Here is a 20,504-nt window from a genome sequence, read left to right as displayed (position 1 = left end):
CTTTTGTGGATCTCGGCACTCTATCGGAAACCCCCAGGCTAAATTTAAAGTTAACAACATTCTTTCTGACCCAATCAAAATACGAAATGGGACACGACAGGGTTCCCCCCTCTTGCCCCTCCTTTTCATCATCTCATTAGAACCCCTAATTAGAACAATTAACTTATCTAAAGATATAAAGGGATTTAAGGTCGGAGACAGAGAATATAAAATAGCCGCTTATGCGGATGATCTTTTACTATTCCTGACACATCCACATATTTCTATCCCAAACCTTGAAAAACACTTTGAGATCTTTGGATTCATCTCCAACTTTAAAATTAACACATCAAAGTCTGAAGCATTAAATATCAACCTACCATCAGATCAACTTAAATTGATGAAAGACAACCACAATTATAAATGGGAACAAAATACTCTGAAATACTTAGGGATAAACCTAACTAGTAATATAGACTCCCTATATTCCAATAATTACAAACCCCTTCTCACCACATTGATTAGAGACCTCCAAAAATGGACCACCAAAACTTTCTCCTGGTTCGGTAGAGCCTCTATCCTAAAAAGGACAATTTTTCCGAGACTGCTTTATCTCTTTAACGCACTTCCCATCAAAATTCCTGAATCCTTCTTCACCAGCCTCCTCAGAGCACAAAGACGATTCCTGTGGGCTGACAGAAAACCGAGAATAAAGCTTTTTTCACTGTTCCTACCCAAACATAAAGGGGGCATTGACCTTCTGAATATTAAAAAATACTATCAAGCATCCCACATCACAAGAATCATTGATTGTCATTGCCATAGCGCTAAAAAAGATTGGATCCAACTAGAACAAGCTCTAATCCCTTTCAACTTAACCTTTTATCCATGGTCATTACACTCCAAATCGGATAAGAAACTAAAACACCCCTTAGTTACAAACACGCTTGACATTTGGCATAAAGTAGCTGGTCCCCACAAATTAGCTTCAATACCTGGCCCACTGACTCCGGTCACTAACAATCCTGACTTTATCCCAGGCCTACACCTGAAGAACTTGCCGACCCGCACTGCCTTCCAGCGCTTAATGGACTCTAAAATCAAACCCCTAGACACTCTTCGGGTAGAATGGGATGGACCAACTCCTGGCCTGTGGCTTTACATGCAGCTCAAAGATTTCCTGGTGAATAGTAAATATAGATCATCATACTGCCTACCATTACTCCCTATAGAAGATTTATGCTACAAAAGATCACCAATGGGGATGAGCCGAACACCCCCCTGTTCGGTTCGCACCAGAACATGCGAACAGGAAAAAAATTTGTTCGAACACGCGAACGCCGTTAAAGTCTATGGGACACGAACATGAATAATCAAAAGTGCTAATTTTAAAGGCTAATATGCAAGTTATTGTCATAAAAAGTGTTTGGGGACCCGGGTCCTCCCCCAGGGGACATGAATCAATGCAAAAAAAAGTTTTAAAAACGGCCGTTTTTTTAATAATGCTTAAAGTCAATCAATAAAAGTGTAATATCCCTTTAAATTTCATACCTGGGGGGTGTCTATAGTGTGTCTGTAAAGGGGCGCATGTTTCCTGTGTTTAGAACAGTCTGACAGCAAAATGACATTTTGAAGGAAAAAACACATTTAAAACTACCCGCGGCTATTGCATTGCCGACAATACACATAGAAGTTCATTGATAAAAACGGCATGGGAATTCCCCACAGGGCAACCCCGAACCAAAATTAAAAAAAAAAAATGATGTGGGAGTCCCCCTAAATTCCATACAAGGCCCTTCAGGTCTGGTATGGATATTAAGGGGAACCCCAGCCAAAATTTTAAAAAAAAATTGACGTGGGGTTCCCCCTAAATTCCATACCAGACCCTTCAGGTCTGGTATGGATTTTAAGGGGAACCCCGCGCCAAAAAAAAAAAAAAAACGGCATGGGGTCCCCCTAAAAATCCATACCAGACCCTTATCCGAGCATGCAACCTGGCAGGCCGCAGGAAAAGAGGGGGGGACGAGAGTGCGGCCCCCCCCTCCTGAACCGTACCAGGCCACATGCCCTCAACATTGGGAGGGTGCTTTGGGGTAGCCCCCCAAAACACCTTGTCCCCATGTTGATGAAGACAAGGGCCTCATCCCCACAACCCTGGCCGGTGGTTGTGGGGGTCTGCGGGTGGGGGGCTTATCGGAATCTGGAAGCCCCCTTTAACAAGGGGACCCCCAGATCCCGGCCCCCCCCCTGTGTGAAATGGTAAGGGGGTACTTACCCCTACCATTTCACTAAAAAACTGTCAAAAATGTTAAAAATGACAAGAGACAGTTTTTGACAATTCCTTTATTTAAATGCTTCTTCTTTCTTCTTTCTTCCTTCATCTTCTTCTTCTTCTGGTTCTTCTGGCTCTTCTGGTTCTTCCTCCGGCGTTCTCGTCCAGCATCTTCTCCGCGGCGTCTTCTATCTCCTTCTCCTCGGGCCGCTCCGCACCCATGGCATGAGGGGGGAGGCTCCCGCTCTTCTCTTCATCTTCTTCTCTTCTTCATCTTCTTCTTCATCTTCTTCTTCTTCTTCCTTCTTCTCTTCTTCCTGTCTTCTCCGGGCCGCTCCGCAGCCATGCTGTGGCATGGAGGGAGGCTCCCGCTGTGTGACGGCGTCTCTTCGTCTGACGGTTCTTAAATAACGGGGGGCGGGGCCACCCGGTGACCCCGCCCCCCTCTGACGCACGGTGACATGACGGGACTTCCCTGTGGCATTCCCCGTGACGTCACAGGGAAGTCCCTCAAGTCACCGTGCGTCAGAGGGGGGCGGGGTCACCGGATGGCCCCGCCCCCCGTTATTTAAGAACCGTCAGACGAAGAGACGCCGTCACACAGCGGGAGCCTCCCTCCATGCCACAGCATGGCTGCGGAGCGGCCCGGAGAAGACAGGAAGAAGAGAAGAAGGAAGAAGAAGAAGAAGAAGAAGAAGATGAAGAAGAAGATGAAGAAGAAGATGAAGAAGAGAAGAAGATGAAGAGAAGAGCGGGAGCCTCCCCCCTCATGCCATGGGTGCGGAGCGGCCCGAGGAGAAGAAGATAGAAGACGCCGCGGAGAAGATGCTGGACGAGAACGCCGGAGGAAGAACCAGAAGAGCCAGAAGAACCAGAAGAAGAAGAAGATGAAGGAAGAAAGAAGAAGCATTTAAATAAAGGAATTGTCAAAAACTGTCTCTTGTCATATTTAACATTTTTGACAGTTTTTTAGTGAAATGGTAGGGGTAAGTACCCCCTTACCATTTCACACAGGGGGGGGGCCGGGATCTGGGGGTCCCCTTGTTAAAGGGGGCTTCCAGATTCCGATAAGCCCCCCGCCCGCAGACCCCCACAACCACCGGCCACGGTTGTGAGGATGAGGCCCTTGTCCTCATCAACATGGGGACAAGGTGTTTTGGGGGGCTACCCCAAAGCACCCTCCCAATGTTGAGGGCATGTGGCCTGGTACGGTTCAGGAGGGGGGGGGGCCGCACTCTCGTCCCCTCCTCTTTTCCTGCGGCCTGCCAGGTTGCGTGCTCGGATAAGGGTCTGGTATGGATTTTTAGGGGGACCCCATGCCGTTTTTTTTTTTGGGCGCGGGGTTCCCCTTAAAATCCATACCAGACCTGAAGGGTCTGGTATGGAATTTAGGGGGAACCCCACGTCAATTTTTTTTTTAAATTTTGGCTGGGGTTCCCCTTAATATCCATACCAGACCTGAAGGGCCTTGTATGGAATTTAGGGGGACCCCCACATCATTTTTTTTTTTTTATTTTGGTTCGGGGTTGCCCTGTGGGGAATTCCCATGCCGTTTTTATCAATGAACTTCTATGTGTATTGTCGGCAATGCAATAGCCGCGGTAGTTTTAAATGAGTTTTTTCCTTCCAAATGTCATTTTGCTGTCAGACTGTTCTAAACACAGGAAACATGCGCCCCTTTACAGGCATACTATAGACACCCCCCAGGTACGAAATTTAAAGGGATATTACACTTTTATTGTTTGACTTTAAGTATTATTAAAATCACTGCTCCTGAAAAAACGTCCGTTTTTAAAACTTTTTTTTGCATTGATCCATGTCCCCTGGGGCAGGACCCGGGTCCCCAAACACTTTTTATGACAATAACTTGCATATAAGCCTTTAAAATTAGCACTTTTGATTTCTCCCATAGACTTTTAAAGGGTGTTCCGCGGCATTCGAATTTGCCGCGAACACCCCAAATTGTTCGCTGTTCGGCGAACTTGCGAACAGCCAATGTTCGAGTAGAACATGAGTTCGACTCGAACTCGAAGCTCATCCCTAATCACCAATAGCCAATACCACTTCCTTGGCTTATTGCTGTCTTAATCAAACTCAGCACAAGGAAGACTCAAAGCATAAAGAAAAGTGGGAAAAAGACTTAAATATTAGGATTTCATCAAAACAATGGGAGAATGCATGTATAATGACACACAAATGCTCTTTAAGCACTAAATATCAGGAGATATCTTATAAAATCCTTACCCAATGATATATCATGCCGCATAGGGCCAGGAGGTGGTCCCCCACAATTTCTGACACTTGCTGGCACTGCGGGGAGGATGTTGGCAACTTCCTCCATATATGGTGGGATTGCCCGCCACTCCAGGTCTTTTGGGAAGAAGTTATAAAGTGGACTAAATATATAACAGAAACCACAACAGAACTCACTGCAGCCACCTGTTTGATCAATGTGAATAAACTTAAGTAGATATAAGAAGTCTCTGTCTAGGCATTTACTATTAGCAGCCAAAACACTCATACCCCTTCACTGAAAGACCACACACATACCAAACATTAAAGATTGGTTAGAAAGAGTAAATTACATTTACAAAATGGAAGAAATTGCTGCCATGAAGAAAGAAAATAGTACAAATTTCAATCTTACTTGGCAACCATGGTTGTTATTTATACACTCTTCTGTTTACGATTCACTTACTAACTAATACCACATAGATAAAGGGTTGTTGTATTACCAAAAGTCAATAAGAAATGTTATAATATGATGCATTATCCCTTAACACCACTCAAGTTATTCTCTAATGACTGTTAATGATTATGCTAAACTACTCATATGCCTGATATATTTAAATTCTTACGCCTCTCAATTTGGTGAGATACCTACTACAGTACTCCTCACTTTCTTCTTCTTATCCCCACTTTTTTCTTTCATCCTTCCCTACCCCTCCCTTCTCTCCCATCCTCAATCTCTTTCCTCCCCCCACCCCTCTCCTTATTATATCCTTTACTGAAAAATGTTCATAGCATAATTGTAAACCCCAATTGTTACTTACTTGTAATCTCTTCATATTATGGATAAATATTTTCATTTTGTATTGAATGCAATTATTGTACTGCAATAAGTTCCAATAAACTTCTGATTGTGAAAAAAAAAAAGAAATCAGTTACCTATAAATAAGGCTAATACAAATAGGAGTTAAAATTTGTATTCATAATTTTAATTATCTTTCTTTTGTCTTTCTTTTTTTTAGCTTCCAGTCGTAGAACTGCAGGTAAAATATTTAACTCGTATTGAAGTCAAAACTAATAGCATTATGATATTTTAGACTTAGGATTTCATTCTTTTATGTTAATACCATCTCCTAATTTTTGTTTGCTTGTTTTCCAAGATGTAGTCAGCAGTGCCGGGACAGGGTCATCCGGAGCCCAGGGCAAACATGCCAAATTGCGTCCCCCCCAAGATGTATGAGTATTATGTGTCGGCAAACCCCCCAAAGAAAAATAAAATAAAAATCAAGAACTAATCTGCATATCCCCTAAGCATAAATTCCACTTCATCCCAATACATATTTGCCCCCTGCTGATATCCCCCTACCAGCAAAAAGCTTTGCCCCACCCAACCCCCCCAGATCAAATCATCTCTTTCCCCATATGCCACCAGCACAAGTACAATTCCTCTACCCCTCAAATTTTCTCTCTGAACACAAATCCTCACCCCCAGTCCAAATCCCCCTCCTGGTACAAATTCTCTACAATCCCAAATCACAATTGCCCCCCCCCAAATTTCCACTGTTAGCACAAATACCCCCAATCATCTCTGCTAGCACAAATACCACCACCTACCGTATTACCTTTTCTAGTACAAACTTCCCAAAATGACCCCTCTTAGCACAAATCTTCTTGCCCCATCCTCCCTCCCAACACAAATACCCTCAAATCACCACTCCTATCACACTTCTTCAAATTTCTACTCCTAAAACAATTCTTATTTCCCCTCCCAACACAAATCCCCTCCCCCCTACCTCCTTGTGGTGCCCCCCCTCACCCCACATGATATCACAGTGCCCAGGGAAGCCGTCCCTTCTGCCCACCCCTTGTCCTGGCCCTGGTAGTCAGTAAAAGTTATAGTTTTCCTTTCTCCATGTTTGTGTCAACATGGCTGTTACGACATAGTACATTCCTGTGACCCACAACAACCAGTCTTAAATCAGCTTTAGGCAGTTAATTAAATTATTTTATTTAAAATGTCATTGAGAGGTTGTGTGTGTGTGTGTGTTTTGCTTGTGCTTTAGTGCAAGTGCATTTTGATCTTTGGAGCTTTAACATAATAAAAGGGCCGCTATATTTAAAATATATGTCAGCCACTTTAGGCTAAAATGAGATTAAAGAAAACGTGTAGCATACAAATAAAATAAATATCTAATCCCATATATAATGCATACATGAAATCCCATAATATGCCCTTTGTATAGGGAATCCCACAAATCAGTGTAGCGCTACCCCTGCTGGAGCCGCTTGGTTCTCTGTTCTTCTGCCGCAACACTAAGAACAACCTCAGTCCCACTGATACACCAGGTTAAGCAAATGAATACTGCACTGCCACTGGGAGCACAAATATAGATATGCTGCACACAACTAAGGTTCAGTATAAAAAACAAACATCAGGCTGGTTAGCAGCAAATGAACCCAATATAGTGTTCCGGTTTGCTGTAAATATCAGTATGCACATAAATGACTAAGTAAAGCAGTGGTTCTCAACTCCAGTCCTCAGGACCCACCAACAGGCCAGGTTTGCAAGATAGCTGAAATACATCACAGGTGATATCACTTGCTGCTCAGTGATTGCATTATTCTAGTCTGCAACTCCCCAAGGTAATACTTAAAATCTGGCCTGTTGGTGGGTCCCGAGGACTGGAGTTGAGAACCAGGATTAGGTCAATCACAGTTCACTTGACAATATGTTCACTAGTCTATAGCAGCATAGAAAATGAAGTTCTGTAAAGCTAAATTAGAGTAAACCTGGTAATCCACAATATCAGCAATAAGTAATGGCATTAGAAAACAGTGATATCTCTTCTGTAAACAGTAGGCTATATCCATTCTAGGGTGCACTCTATACGAATGGCAGTGCTGAGATTTAAGACTCCCTAAAGTGGTATCTCTTACTATGGACAATAGGCAACATTTTTGTGAAGCAGCTATCTGAGTAAACAGTCTTTAGCCCTAGTTCTTCAGCTGGCTAGTGTTGGGGCCCAGTCTTTATGGTTTTGCACATGAGTATAGTCCCAGTAAAGTCTACATGCAGTAAGTAGTGCTGCCAGTTAGATGGCCAGTCCCTATGTGCTCTGTCTCTGCTAGCAGCAACAGGTAATGCCACCAGTTTCCTCTCATCAGTCCCAGTGATACAGCAACAGATGCCCCGCTGTTCAGATGTCAGCTCACTTCTGGATTTGCCTGACTCTGGTCCTCAGCACATGGCTGAAGGCTTGTAGCAGATTGATGTGCACAGAGGAGCAGTGATCTACACACATCAATCTCCTCGCAGCAAAGAGAAAATCCTGTCGTATTCATTCTGTGAAAATACAGCTTTCTTTCTTTTTACCCAGCTCACATTGGGAATTGTAGTCCAATAGTAAATTAACTGCCATGATCAGGTTTATTCCCCAAATGTCATCTCCCATGATTCACTGCTGCTAACCATCAAGTCAGGACAGTGTGGTCTTAGAACTAGGAGTTTTAAAAAGAAGAAATTAAAAGTAAACCATGTCTTCTTTTAAGGACCCAGGAAAGAATCGTATTGGCCAGTGGCTGAATGTGAGCCTCAGTCATGGAATGGCTGAGCTCTCCCTTCCACTCTCTTCTGAGCCTACACTGGGAGAATACTCCATCCGGGTGAAGGGCACAGGACATACCATCTCTGTGGAGGAATATGGTGAGGAATTGTCCTGCAACTCTGTATATATTACTATTGGGTTATGTCATTAGCTCTAGAAGTCAGTGAATTTTTAAAACCTTCATCTGTTGGTGATTCTCAAGTTTCACAATCTCAAACCTGGGTCAAAGCTTAGCCCTGTGAATCACAAATTTTCAAAATGGATAATTATGCATTTTAAAAGCTTTCCTTGTATGGGAGTATGCTGTTTTATCATTTTAATGTATGTTATAAAATGAGGCACTTTCAACAAAAATGTTTATACCATAAAAAAGGAGGGATTTCCAACACAGGCAAAAAAATATTTATTTAATTAAGAAATTTTGGACTTCCAATGCAAGCCAGAAATATTTATGCCATAAAGAAATGTGGGACTTCCAATGCAAGCAAAAATAATAATTATTTTTATTATTATTATTTAGGATTTATATAGCGTCAAGAATTTGCTCATCACCTTACAACATGAGAGCAGACAGTACAGTTACAATAAAATTCAATACAGGAGGAATCAGAGGGCCCTGCTCGTTAGAGCTTACAATCTAAACGGCATGGTCAAGTGATACAAACAGTATTAACTGTGGAGGATGAGCTAATGGAGAAAGTGAAAATACAGTTGTTAGGTGGAAGCCAGATAGGCTTCTCTGAAGAAAAGGATTTTCAGGGATCATCTAAAAGTGGACAAAGTAGGAGGTAGTCTTGCAGATTGGGGTAGAAAGTTCCATGGGAGAGGCTCAGGAGAAGTCCCGGAGGCAAGCATTGGAGGAGATAACAAGGGAGCTAGAAAGCAGGAGGTCTTAAAAGGAATGAAGAGAGTGGTTTTGTTATTATTTTGAGGCTGGGTTAGTGATGTAGCTGGGCAGAGTTGTAGATGGCTTTTAAGTTATTGTTAGTAATTGTAATTGTATTTGTTGGGTGAGTGGAAGCCAATGAAAGGATTGGGGGGTAGCAGACACTGAACGGTTGGTAAGGTGAATGAGTCTGGCAGCAGCATTCATGATGGACTGAAGGGGTGAAAGCCTATGTAAAGGTATATGAATGAGGAGGGAGTTGCAGTAGTTGAGGCGAGAGAGTTAACGAGAGAGTGATTTAGAAGCTTTGTGGTGTCATTGGTTAGGAAGGGGCATATTTTGGAGACGTTGCAGAGATTGAAGTGGCAGGCTTTGGACAGTGATTGGATGTTGGACTAAAAGCATAGTTTAGTGTCCAGGATTACACCTAGCATCCCCCTCCCCGTGAGTCCGGAGAAGGCCACCATGGAAGAGGGAAGCAGGAGAAGCAGTGTCGGATTACTGAAGACAGATTTCGGTAACAACAGTAGATTAGAGGAATTAGAGGATTAGGAATTAGAGATAAAGAGGTCATAGACAGACGTGAGTTTGTTGCATGCAGAGCGGCCATTCCAAAAGGCGAAGAAGAGGAAGCTGGTTTTGGGAAGAAGAGGAATGGAAATGAAATTGTGTGGATTGCGGCTGCTGCCAGAGGGTGCAGGATGATGGGTGCGTTAGGTACAGTTAAATGATGGAGGCTCAGGGTTTGGTGATATCTCTCCAAAAGTTAAGAGAAGCAAAAGGGTGAGGGAGGCAATATGGGAATGGTATTTAAATGAAGGGACATGCCTCAGTACCCTGGAGGTCTTATTAGCATGTGGGTTTAGAATTAGGAAGAGGTGATGAGTGCGGTAATAAGGAGAAGTCAGAAGTGAGGCTGATATATACAGGCTGTAGGATGGAGAAGAGAGGAGAAGGAAACAGAGTTTAAGGAGAGAGGACACAACTGTGAGAAGGAGAAGTAGAGAGCACATGTTATAGAGAGGAGGGAAATCTAAATGGTGAAACAAGTTCACCTGAAGTCTGTTTGGTGTTTTGCAAAGTGGTTTGCTGTAGATTTTCCTTTCGTCCAATCGCTGAAGTGTAGAGAGGAATTAATTAAAGCCACTTTATTGAAAGAACCCCAGCATATGCCACCCAGCCATGTGTCAATGTGAGATATTTATACCATAAAGAAATCTGGGACTTCCAATGCAAGCAAGAAATAGTTATGTCCTACTGAAATGAGGGACTTCCAACTCAGGCAAGAAATATTTATGTCCTAAAGAAATGAAGGACTTCCAACTCAAGCAAGAAATATTAATGTCATAATTAAATTTTTATGTTGAAAGACCCTTGTTTCTTTAGGATGTAATGTTTCTTCCTCATTCCCTTCCAAAGCAAGCAAGAAATATTTATGCCATAATCAAATAGGGGACCTCCAACACCAGCAGAAAATATTTATTTCATAAAGAAATGAGGTACCTCCAACACAAACATAAAACATTTAATTATTAAAGAATTGAGTATAAAAAAACAAGGGACTTCCAAAACAAATAAAACACATTTATATTGTATAGAAGAGTAGGTACTGTATATGATCCTCAGCATTTTACTGTGACTATGAAAACTACATCCGTGTGCCAAAAGGAAGATTTTTCACTAAATGCAAAAAAGTAAAAACTATTTTATGGGAAAACATAGTAGTGTGTGGTTTACACACAGTGCTTTAGTGAAGTAAATGATTTTCAGATATGTTTTTTTACATCTACTTTAAGCCTTTGCACTGGAATAATATATAGGGGGAGTGCCTATGCTTTTCTCCCCTGATTCTTGGTTGGTGAAGGAGATGGTCAAGTTGTTTTCAGGCTCAGAAAAGATGTCTGCCAACATCACAGCTCATATCCAAAATGCACTAAACTGTGATACATTGAATTACTTATTATCCCCAAATGTCAGTGTAAAGCTTGTTGTTTCAGTTTGATTCATATTGTAATTTGCACAGATTGGTTTACTTATCAGTAGTCATCACCAACTCAAATCTTCCTCTATAGTTCTTCCAAAGTTTGAAGTTACTCTTCGGTTCCCAGAGGTTGTTATGTTTAACAGTGAGCAGTTCCCACTTCACGTATGTGGAAGGTGAGTCTGAATTCCAATAAGGATGAATGGACACATAGAAGACACCAAATTCTGGTTAATGCAGATACTGCTTAGTAACTGGAAGAAAGAAATCACATGATTTTCTAAATAACGCTTTGTAAAAAATAACACATTGTAGAAATTTGTTATATCTTTTAGATACACTTATGGGAAGCCAGTTCAAGGAAACTATACAGCCACTGTGTGCCGACAGCAATATTCATATTCACATTTATATTGGTGGTGGCAAGAGATGCAGAGCGATACCAATATCTGTGCTAAATTCAGCGGAAAGGTAGGTGCCACAGAATGGCAGCTAGATCTGAACTGGACAATGAATAACAAACTGGGGAGCCTTCTTACAATTTTAAAGAGAATCTGTAAAGCATATGATCTTTTCTCCCAGTCCAAATAAACTATAAATAATTTGAAAGTGTCAATGTGCTATAGAAAAAATGTTGTTGATCTCAGAGTTTTACATTCTGACAAACTTTTCTAAGGCTAGTCATAGACATAAGGCTTCTCTATCTAATGTGCAAACTTAGCTTGGCAGAAAAAAAATGATCTGAACAAAAAAGCTGGCTATAACCTAGTCGATTTTTGAAAATACTTTTTATACAAGAATTTGTACAAAAACTCTCAGTACGTAGTATATTCTCTCGACAGTTTTACAAACTTCGTCTTTTAAGTAGTTCAACAGATTCATAATCTGTTACAGACATATTTTGAACAAGGGGTTGATTTACTAAAGGCAAATTAGGCTGTTCATGTTTCAAATTTTCACTTGGCTTAGTGAAGGTTGTGAAAATTCAAGAATAAGCTTTCATGTGCAAGCAAAATAAATAAAAACAGTATTTTATGATTAAATTTTGGATTGACTGGATTTTATCAAATGAAAACCACATACACTGTTAGAAATCTGTTTGCTCCTTCCTGTCCCTTCGAATTTTCCCCTCAGTGGAATTGAAATTGACTCCACTAATGATTAGAAAATTGCAAGAATGCTCTTAAATAAAACAATTTGTAACAAAATTATACTAGTTTTTAGCCAGTTTAAAGGAGAAGTTATTCTTTTGTAACATGTTACATACATTCAGGGTGTAACATGTTACAGATGCACCGTCTCCCACTCCCTGTTTTGACAGCAAGCAGCGGGCGAGGGAGATCTGCACAATCTGCTCTGCCAGCCAGACTGCATCATTCACAGTGTCCTGTGACTGTGAAAACTACAAGTACCAACAGCCTTTGTGGCAGTCGTCTTGTAGTGTTCAATGAACTACCAGGGTGCTGATGAACACTCTCTGTATTTCGTTGAGCTTCCTGTCATTCAGTAACAGCCTACCTGTGTTACCATGACTATTATTAGTGACTTGATAGCCATAATATGGAGTTAGGTATTTTTTTTGAGGCCATTTGTTTTCAAAGGAAGCCAGGCTTCCCTCCCCCCCTCCGCACCCTTCGTTCCCCCCTCCCCCTTTTATTAATATGATAAACAAGTTGAAAGGTTTTGGAGCTGAGCAGAGGACAGGAAGTTGGTGTATACAGGAAGTGGGAAGGAGGGGCTTCGGGACTTTGGAAAGAAGCATGTGATCGGACAGAGGGGCTGTGTTTTGGAAGAGAAGAGCAAGACTTGGCTGCCAGAAGCTGGAAAGCTTTGGAGACGTTTTGAGTTTGGACTTTGACCAAGGAACCATGAAGGATATTACATCTTGAACCCTAAGTTGAGTAACTGTTTAGTTTACTTAATGCGTACATATTGTACATGCTTATATTTTGCTAGAAAGGATTATTGGCTTGTGTATGTTGTAGGCATGTTTTTGTAAGTTATGAGCTGTGTTGTATTGTGTATCCTACAGTTTTATCTGGGGCTTTTCTGTTTAGTAAAGCATTGATACACTACAGAAGTCTAAGCTTCCTTGGTTTTGCCGCAAGTACCTTCATAGATAGATGAAAAGCAAAACACTACCTGTATGGGAGGTACAGACAGACAGCTACACAGACCTTGGCATTACACCCATGATCTTTATGGGCTCCTAACAAAACAAAAAATCATAAATGCACATTTTTTACCTGCAAAAAATGTATATTTATTATATTTTTTTGTAAAGGTGAACTTAGCTTTTAAGTCAATAAACATCCATGTTTCTGTTTATATAGAATATTTGTTTAAACATTTTTATAAAACATTTGTCTTATTGGATCTTTGATCTCTTAAATAAAATTGTTCTTTATAGTAACAATCAAATGCAGCTCTTTAATTCTACAACGCTGCAGTAGCCCTACGTATATACAACGAAGTAGCCCAAGTGTTGGAGTTAGTACTGGTACACTAACTTAAATTATTTATAGTTTAACAGATCCATAATCTGTTTCAAACATATTATTGAACACTGAGTTCAAAGGGTTTGATTTACTAAAGGCAAATTAGGCTGTTTATGTTTCAGATTTTCACTTGGCTTAGTGAACGTTGTGAAAATTCAAGAATAACCTTTCATGTGTAAGCAAAATAAATAAATACAGTATTTTTGCTTGCACGTGATTGGATAAATGGAAGTCAGCAGAGGTTCACCTCATTCACTAAGCTCAGAGAACCTTCCTTTGTAAAGTGAACATCTTCTTTGCCTTTACTAAATCAACCCCAATGCGCATTTCTTTATCTTCATAAATGTAAAATCCACTGTTTTCTTAGATGCACTTAAAGGGTTTGTAAAGGTTCGTGTTTTTGCACCTTAATGCAACCCCCCGGAGAGCGCTTCTCCTAGGGGGTTATCTGATGCGGGGAGGAGCCGAGAGAGCTGCCGAGGGACCCCAGAAGAGCACGTTCAGGGCCACTCTATGCAAAACGAGCTGCACAGTGGAGGTAAGTATTTTAAATTAACTTTTAGTGTCACTTTAATCTATATATGCATTGTATAATAAAAACTTGGTATACCTTGTCTTGGAAATTTTATAGATAGGCAACTCCTATCCTAATATTGATCCGTATTTCCAAATTACCAATATATACTGCAGTTGGGAGCAGTCAGTCAAAAAAAGATACACCCACTGTCTCTCCAAATAACTGTTCTCTTTATTCGATACATTTGAATTTGTTTTAAACACTTCAGCCCTGGTAAGAATCACCCCCTTCCTGATCGGGCCATTTTTTTGCGATACGGCACTGCGTCGCTTTAACTGACAATTGCGCTACGTGCAATGCTGTACTCAAACAAAATTGAGGCCCTTTTTTCCCACAAATAGAGTTCTCTTTTGGTGGTATTTGATCCCCTCAGCGGTTTTTATTTTTTGCGTTATAAATAAAAAAATCGACAATTTTGAAAAAAACACATTATTTTTTGCTATAATAAATACCCCAAATAAAAAAATCTCAATAAGCATATATTGATTGGTTTACGCAAAAGTTATAGGGCCTACAAAATAGGTTATTGATTTATGGCATTTTTATAATTTTTTTTTTTTTTTTTACTAGTAATGGCAGTGATCTGTGATATTTATCGGGACTGCGACATTGCGACGGACAGATCGGACACTTTTGACACTTTTTTGAAACCATTGACATTTATACAGTGATCAGTGCTATAAATAGAGACTGACTACTGTATAAATGTCACTGGCAGGGAAGGGATTAACACTAGGGGGCGATTAAGGAGTTAAATGTGTTCCCTCACTGTGTGCTCTTACTGTGGGGGGATGGGACTGACTGGGGGATGAGACCGATCGGTGTTCCTATATACTAGGAACACACGATCTGTCTTCTCTCCCCTGACAAGACATGGATTTGTGTGTTTACACACACAGATCCATGTTCCTGCTCTGTCACGAGCGATCACAGGTGCCCCGCAGACATCGTGGCCACCGGGCATGCGCATTGGCTCCTCAGTGATCCGTCCACCATACAGCTATGGCGATTCGTGCAGGGGAGCCATTCTACCGCCAACAAACGGCGGGCGGACGGCATGTGGTTAAAAAACATGCTTATGCAAGTATCAAATTAATATTACAATTTTACTGAAACAGTGCACAGGTTCTTAGGAATTTTAATACATGGCAGACAAGTTAGTATCATACCAATGGCATTGGCTGCAGTGGAAAAAACATACTAAATTAAATACATGTACAGTATCTCACAAAAGTGAGTACACCCCCCACATTTTTGTACATATTTTATTCTATCTTTTCATGTGACAACACTGAAGAAATGACACTTTGCTACAATGTAAAGTAGTGAGTGTACAGCTTGTATAACAGTGTAAATTTGCTGTCCCCTCAAAATAACTAGCTGGCAACAAAAGTGAGTACTGTAAGTAAGTGAAAATGTCCAAATTTGACCCAATTAGTTATTTTCCCTCCCCGGTGTCATGTGACTCGTTAGTGTTACAAGGCCTCAAGTGTGAATGGGGAGCAGATGTGTTAAATTTGGTGTTATCGCTCTCACTCTCTCATACTGGTCACTGAGATTCAACATGGCACCTCATGGCAAAGAACTCTATGAGGATCTAAAAAAAGGATTTTTTGCTACATAAAGATGGCCTAGGCCAGTGATGGTGAACTTTGGCACCCCAGATGTTTTGGAACTACGTTTCCCATGATGCTCTTGTAGTTCCAAAACATCTGGGGTGCAAAGGTTCGCCATCACTGGCCTAGGCTATAAGAAGATTGTCAAGACCCTGAAACTGAGCTGCAGCATGGTAGCCAAGATCATATAGCGGTTTGACAGGACAGGTCCCACTCAGAACAGACCTTGCCATGGTCGACCAAAAAAATTGAGTGCACATGCTCAGTATCATATCCAGAGGTTGCCTTTGGAAAATAGACGTATGAGTGCTGCCAGCATTGCTGCAGAGGTTGAAGAGGTGGGGGGTCAGCATGTCAGTGCTTATGGAGAGGTAGGCCAATGAGAAGGGAGTCGCAATAGTCAAGGCGAGAGATAACAAGGGAGTGAATAAGGAGCTTGGTGGTTTCATTTGTTAAAAAGGGGTGAATTTTAGAGATGTTACGGAGGTGAATTCTACAAACTATTTCATTTTTGTTCTTTGCTTTAAAATGAAATGTTGGTTCTGTGGACTGATCCTTTATATAGATATGTTTTCAACACTAAAGTCCTTCAATTTATCACTAATATTTCAGCACTGTGTACCTCTCTGTCCTTCACTCACAGCTGGATAGATCGGGATGTGATACCATAGAGGTTAATTCTACAGTCTATAAAATGAGGAACTCCAACATGGAGCGTGAACTGAAAGGAGAAGCCTCTATCACTGAGGATGGGACTGGTAAACTCCTTTTGTTTTCATCTTCCTTTTGTCTTGCTTATAAATGGAACCTGTAATGTACATAGATCAGGGGTGCCCAACTGGTGGCATGCAGAGCCCTCTGATGTGACCTGCAACCTCTTGCTCTGGGATGGTGAGTCAGCAAGCCATTATTATGGGTTGCCAACCCACCATCCCAGAGCATCAGTGTTGTGAATGGAGCTGGTGGTAGAGGAACCAGGTGGCTGTGGAGCCCATGCTTTCTGTATAGCGCTGTCTTGCTGTTACAGGCAGAGTGATACCAAATGCACTCCGCCTGGGACAGTAACAGCCGCCAACACCTAAATTGAAGATTGCTATTAAAGGCATATCTGTTCTGCAGTGGTTAATGGGCTGCTTTCAAACTGACTCACAAGTGCAGTGTTACCTGCACTGAGCCATAGACTTCTGTTATTACCTGCTGCCGGTTTGGTGCACTTTCTGAAAGTGCACCCCACCTGCTGGATATAATAGATGTCTATTAGACATGTGCAATTCGTTTCATTCCGAATTCGTTTTTTTTAACGAATTTCCGAATTTCGGTTAAAAATTTTTGAATTTTTGAATTGTCGAATTTTCAGATTCTTGCATTTTCGAATTTTCAGATATTTGAATTTTCGAATTGTTGAATTTTTGAATTGTCAAATTTATGAATTCCAAATTTTCAAATTTCTGAATTTCCACAATTGGTCCAGTCGGGTCTGCCTGTCCTGTTTTTCAGGCAGACCCTATCAGACTCTCCATTCGCCTATATGGAGCGGCAGATGCAGGGCCGGACTGGGAATGAAAACCAGCCCTGGAAAAAATGTCATACCAGCCCCATAGCATTAATGTACCAGCCCAACATCATAACGTCATTATTTTCTTGTTCATAAAATGGAAAACAATGCATTTTAAAGCACATTTAAAGAGTGCATTATATATAGATAAGACACATATAAAAGCACATAGGGCTTTATATATATATATATATATATATATATATATATATATATATATATATATAAAAGCAAATTACAGTTAAAAGTGGTAAAAGTGGAACAATCATCAAGAACAGTCCACTTATTGCTATGGTGATATATATTGCCAGAATAAGGAATAATCAAAGAATTTTACTTCAAAGTATGGAAGACGTAAACATGTTCAAAACTTTATTAACGTAACATGAATAAATTGCCTGCACACCACTCTGTCCCTTAATGCCCACCTCCTTGTTATAGGGCACACAGTGTATAGGAATGTATAATGTAAAACATGGTGGGATTTCCCCACCCAGGGGAAATACAACTGGGCAGTGGCGGTGCGTCCATTGCACCCGTCAATCTTCAATAGACAGATTCATGCATTGCATGAATCTATCTATTGTCGCTGCTGCCACCCCCTATTCAGGTGTCCAGCCCCTTGTCAGGCATCGGGCATCTGAATTACAGCGGCGGGCGTGTCGGCTCTAATAGGCTTCCAAATTGGTAAACAGCGAGCACACTGCTGTGCGTTCGCTGCTTATACAGTGCTGTGTTAGGAAATCAAATAAATCGCTTCCCTAACACTGACCTGTCTCTCAGCCAATCAGGTGCACTGGGTCTGGTTACCTGTCACCTGACTGGCTGAAGCGACAGGCGCTGTGATTGGATGCCTATCGGAGGGAGCGTGGAGCAACGCGCTGACCTGAGACAGTGCCGGGCGGGGGGGACACTGGCAGGATTTAATGGGCAAATTGGTGGCAATTGATGGGGCAAACCAGCGGCAATTGATGGGGCAAACCGGCGGCAATTGATGGGGCAAACTGGCAGCAATTGATGGGGCAAACTGGCGGAAATTGATGGGCACTGAGTTTGATGGGCACAGTGGTTGCGTTTGAAGGGCACATTGGCTGGGCTTGATGGCACAGTGGCTGTGTATGATGGTACAGTGGCAGCGTTTAATGGGCACAGTGGCAGCAATTTATGGGCACTGTGGCTGCGTTTGATGGGCAGGGCCCAGTGTTGGCAATCTAAGGGCACAGTGGCAGCGTTTGATGGTATACAGCTTTTTAAAGATAATCTGGCACTTGAACAAAACATGGAAGAGAGAGAGAGAGAGAAAGAAGGAGAGAGAGAGAGGGAGAGAGAGAGGGAGAGAGGGGAGAGAGAGGGAGGGAGAGAGGGGAGAGAGAGGGAGGGAGAGAGGGGAGAGAGAGGGAGGGAAAGAGGGGAGAGAGAGGGGGAGAGAGAGGGAGAAAGAGAGGGGAGAGAGAGGGAGGGAGAGAGGGGAGAGAGAGGGAGGGAGAGAGGGGAGAGAGAGGGAGGGAGAGAGGGGAGAGAGAGGGAGGGAGATAGAGGGAGAGGGGGAGAGAGAGGGAGAGAGAAGGGGGGAGAGAGAGAGAAGGGGGGGAGAGAGAGAGAATGGGGGGAGAGAGAAGGGGGGGGAGAGAGAGAGAGAAGGGGGGAGAGAGAGAGAGAGAGAGAAGGGGGAGAGAGAGAAGGGGGGAGAGAGAGAGAAGGGGAGAGAGAGAGAGAAAGGGGAGAGAGAGAAAAGGAGAGAGAGAGAGAAGGAGGGAGAGAGAGAGAGCGCAAGAGAGGGGGAGAGAGAGGGGGAGAGAGGGGGAGAGAGAGGGGGAGAGAGGGGGGAGAAAGAGGGGGAGAAAGAGAGAGGGAGAGAGAGGGAGAGAGAGGTAGAGAGAGGGGGGAGAAAGAGGGGGAGAGAGCGGGGGAGAGAGGAGAGAGGGAGAAAGAGGGGGAGAGAGCGGGAGAGAGAGAGAGGGAGAAAGAGAGGGGGAGAGAGAGGGGGGAAAGAGAGGGAGAGAGAGAGGGGGGAAAGAGAGGGAGAGAGAGAGGGGGGAAAGAGAGGGAGAGAGAGAGAGAGAGAGAGAGAGGGGAGAGGGAGGGAGAGAGAGGGAGAGAGAGAGGGAGAGAGAGAGGCGGGAGAAAGAGGGAGAGAGAGGCAGAGAGCTGGGGGAGAGAGCGGAGAGAGAGAGAGAGCGAGAGAGAGAGAGGGAGGGAGAGAGAGAGGGAGAAAGAGAGGGGGAGAGAGAGGGAGAAAGAGAGGGGGAGAGAGAGGGAGGGAGAGAGAAAGGGGGAGAGAGGGGGGAGAGAGGGAGAAAGAGAGGGAGAAAGAGAGGGAGAGAGCGGGGGGAGAGAGAGAGCGAGGGAGAGAGAGGGAGAGAGGGGGGAGAGAGGGAGAAAGAGAGGGAGAAAAAGAGGGAGAGAGCGGGGGGAGAGAGAGAGCGAGGGAGAGAGAGAGAGAGAGGGGGGGAGGAGAGAGGGAGAAAGAGAGGGAGAGAGCGGGGGGAGAGAGGGGGGGGAGAGGGAGAAAGAGAGGGAGAAAGAGAGGGAGAGAGCGGGGGGAGAGAGAGAGCGAGGGAGAGAGAGAGAGAGGGGGGGAGGAGAGAGGGAGAAAGAGAGGGAGAGAGCGGGGGGAGAGAGGGGGGAGAGGGGGGAGAGAAAGAGAGGGAGAGAGCGGGGGGAGAGAGGGGGGGAGAGGGGGGAGAGAGAGCGAGGGAGAGAGAGGGGGAGAGAGAGGGGGAGAGAGGGGGAGAGAGAGAGGGAGAAAGAGAGGGAGAGAGGGAGAGAGAGAGATAGAGGGGGGGGAGGGGGAGAGAGAGAGGGCGGGAGAGAGAGGGGGAGAGAGAGGGGGAGAAAGAGGGGGAGAGAGAGAGCGAGGGAGAGAGAGAGACGGGGGTAAGAGAGAGGGGGAGAAAGAGGGGGAGAGAGAGGGAGGGAGAGAGAAAGGGGGAGAGAGGGGGAGAGAGGGAGAAAGAGAGGGAGAGAGCGGGGGGAGAGAGGGGGGAGAGAGGGGGGAGAGAGAGAGCGAGGGAGAGAGAGAGAGAGAAGGGGGAGGAGAGAGGGAGAAAGAGAGGGAGAGAGCGGGGGGAGAGAGGGGGGGAGAGGGGGGAGAGAGAGCGAGGGAGAGAGAGGGGGAGAGAGAGGGGGAGAGAGGGGGAGAGAGAGAGGGAGAAAGAGAGGGAGAGAGGGAGAGAGAGAGAGAGAGGGGGGGAGGGGGAGAGAGAGAGGGGGGGAGAGAGAGGGGGAGAGAGAGGGGGAGAAAGAGGGGGAGAGAGAGAGCGAGGGAGAGAGAGAGACGGGGGAGAGAGAGGGGGAGAAAGAGGG

General features: G+C 43.6%; 1 protein-coding gene across 1 annotated transcript in view; it reads left to right on the top strand.

Annotated features, from left to right (window-relative positions):
* LOC141105639 (alpha-2-macroglobulin-like) overlaps window positions 1-20,504 on the top strand; it is a 205,295-nt gene that overhangs the window by 20,696 nt on the left and 164,095 nt on the right. The window contains exons 5-9 of the mRNA XM_073595610.1: window positions 5,503-5,523; window positions 8,030-8,183; window positions 11,044-11,128; window positions 11,288-11,423; window positions 16,287-16,401. Of these exons, the coding sequence (XP_073451711.1) occupies window positions 5,503-5,523; window positions 8,030-8,183; window positions 11,044-11,128; window positions 11,288-11,423; window positions 16,287-16,401 (511 nt within the window). The remainder of the gene's footprint in view (window positions 1-5,502; window positions 5,524-8,029; window positions 8,184-11,043; window positions 11,129-11,287; window positions 11,424-16,286; window positions 16,402-20,504) is intronic.

Source organism: Aquarana catesbeiana, linkage group LG08 (assembly GCF_042186555.1).
Source record: "Aquarana catesbeiana isolate 2022-GZ linkage group LG08, ASM4218655v1, whole genome shotgun sequence".
In the NCBI taxonomy this organism is placed as follows: Eukaryota; Metazoa; Chordata; class Amphibia; order Anura; family Ranidae; genus Aquarana; species Aquarana catesbeiana.
Note: the sequence above shows the minus strand (reverse complement) of the source record. Positions and strands in the feature narration are given on the sequence as shown.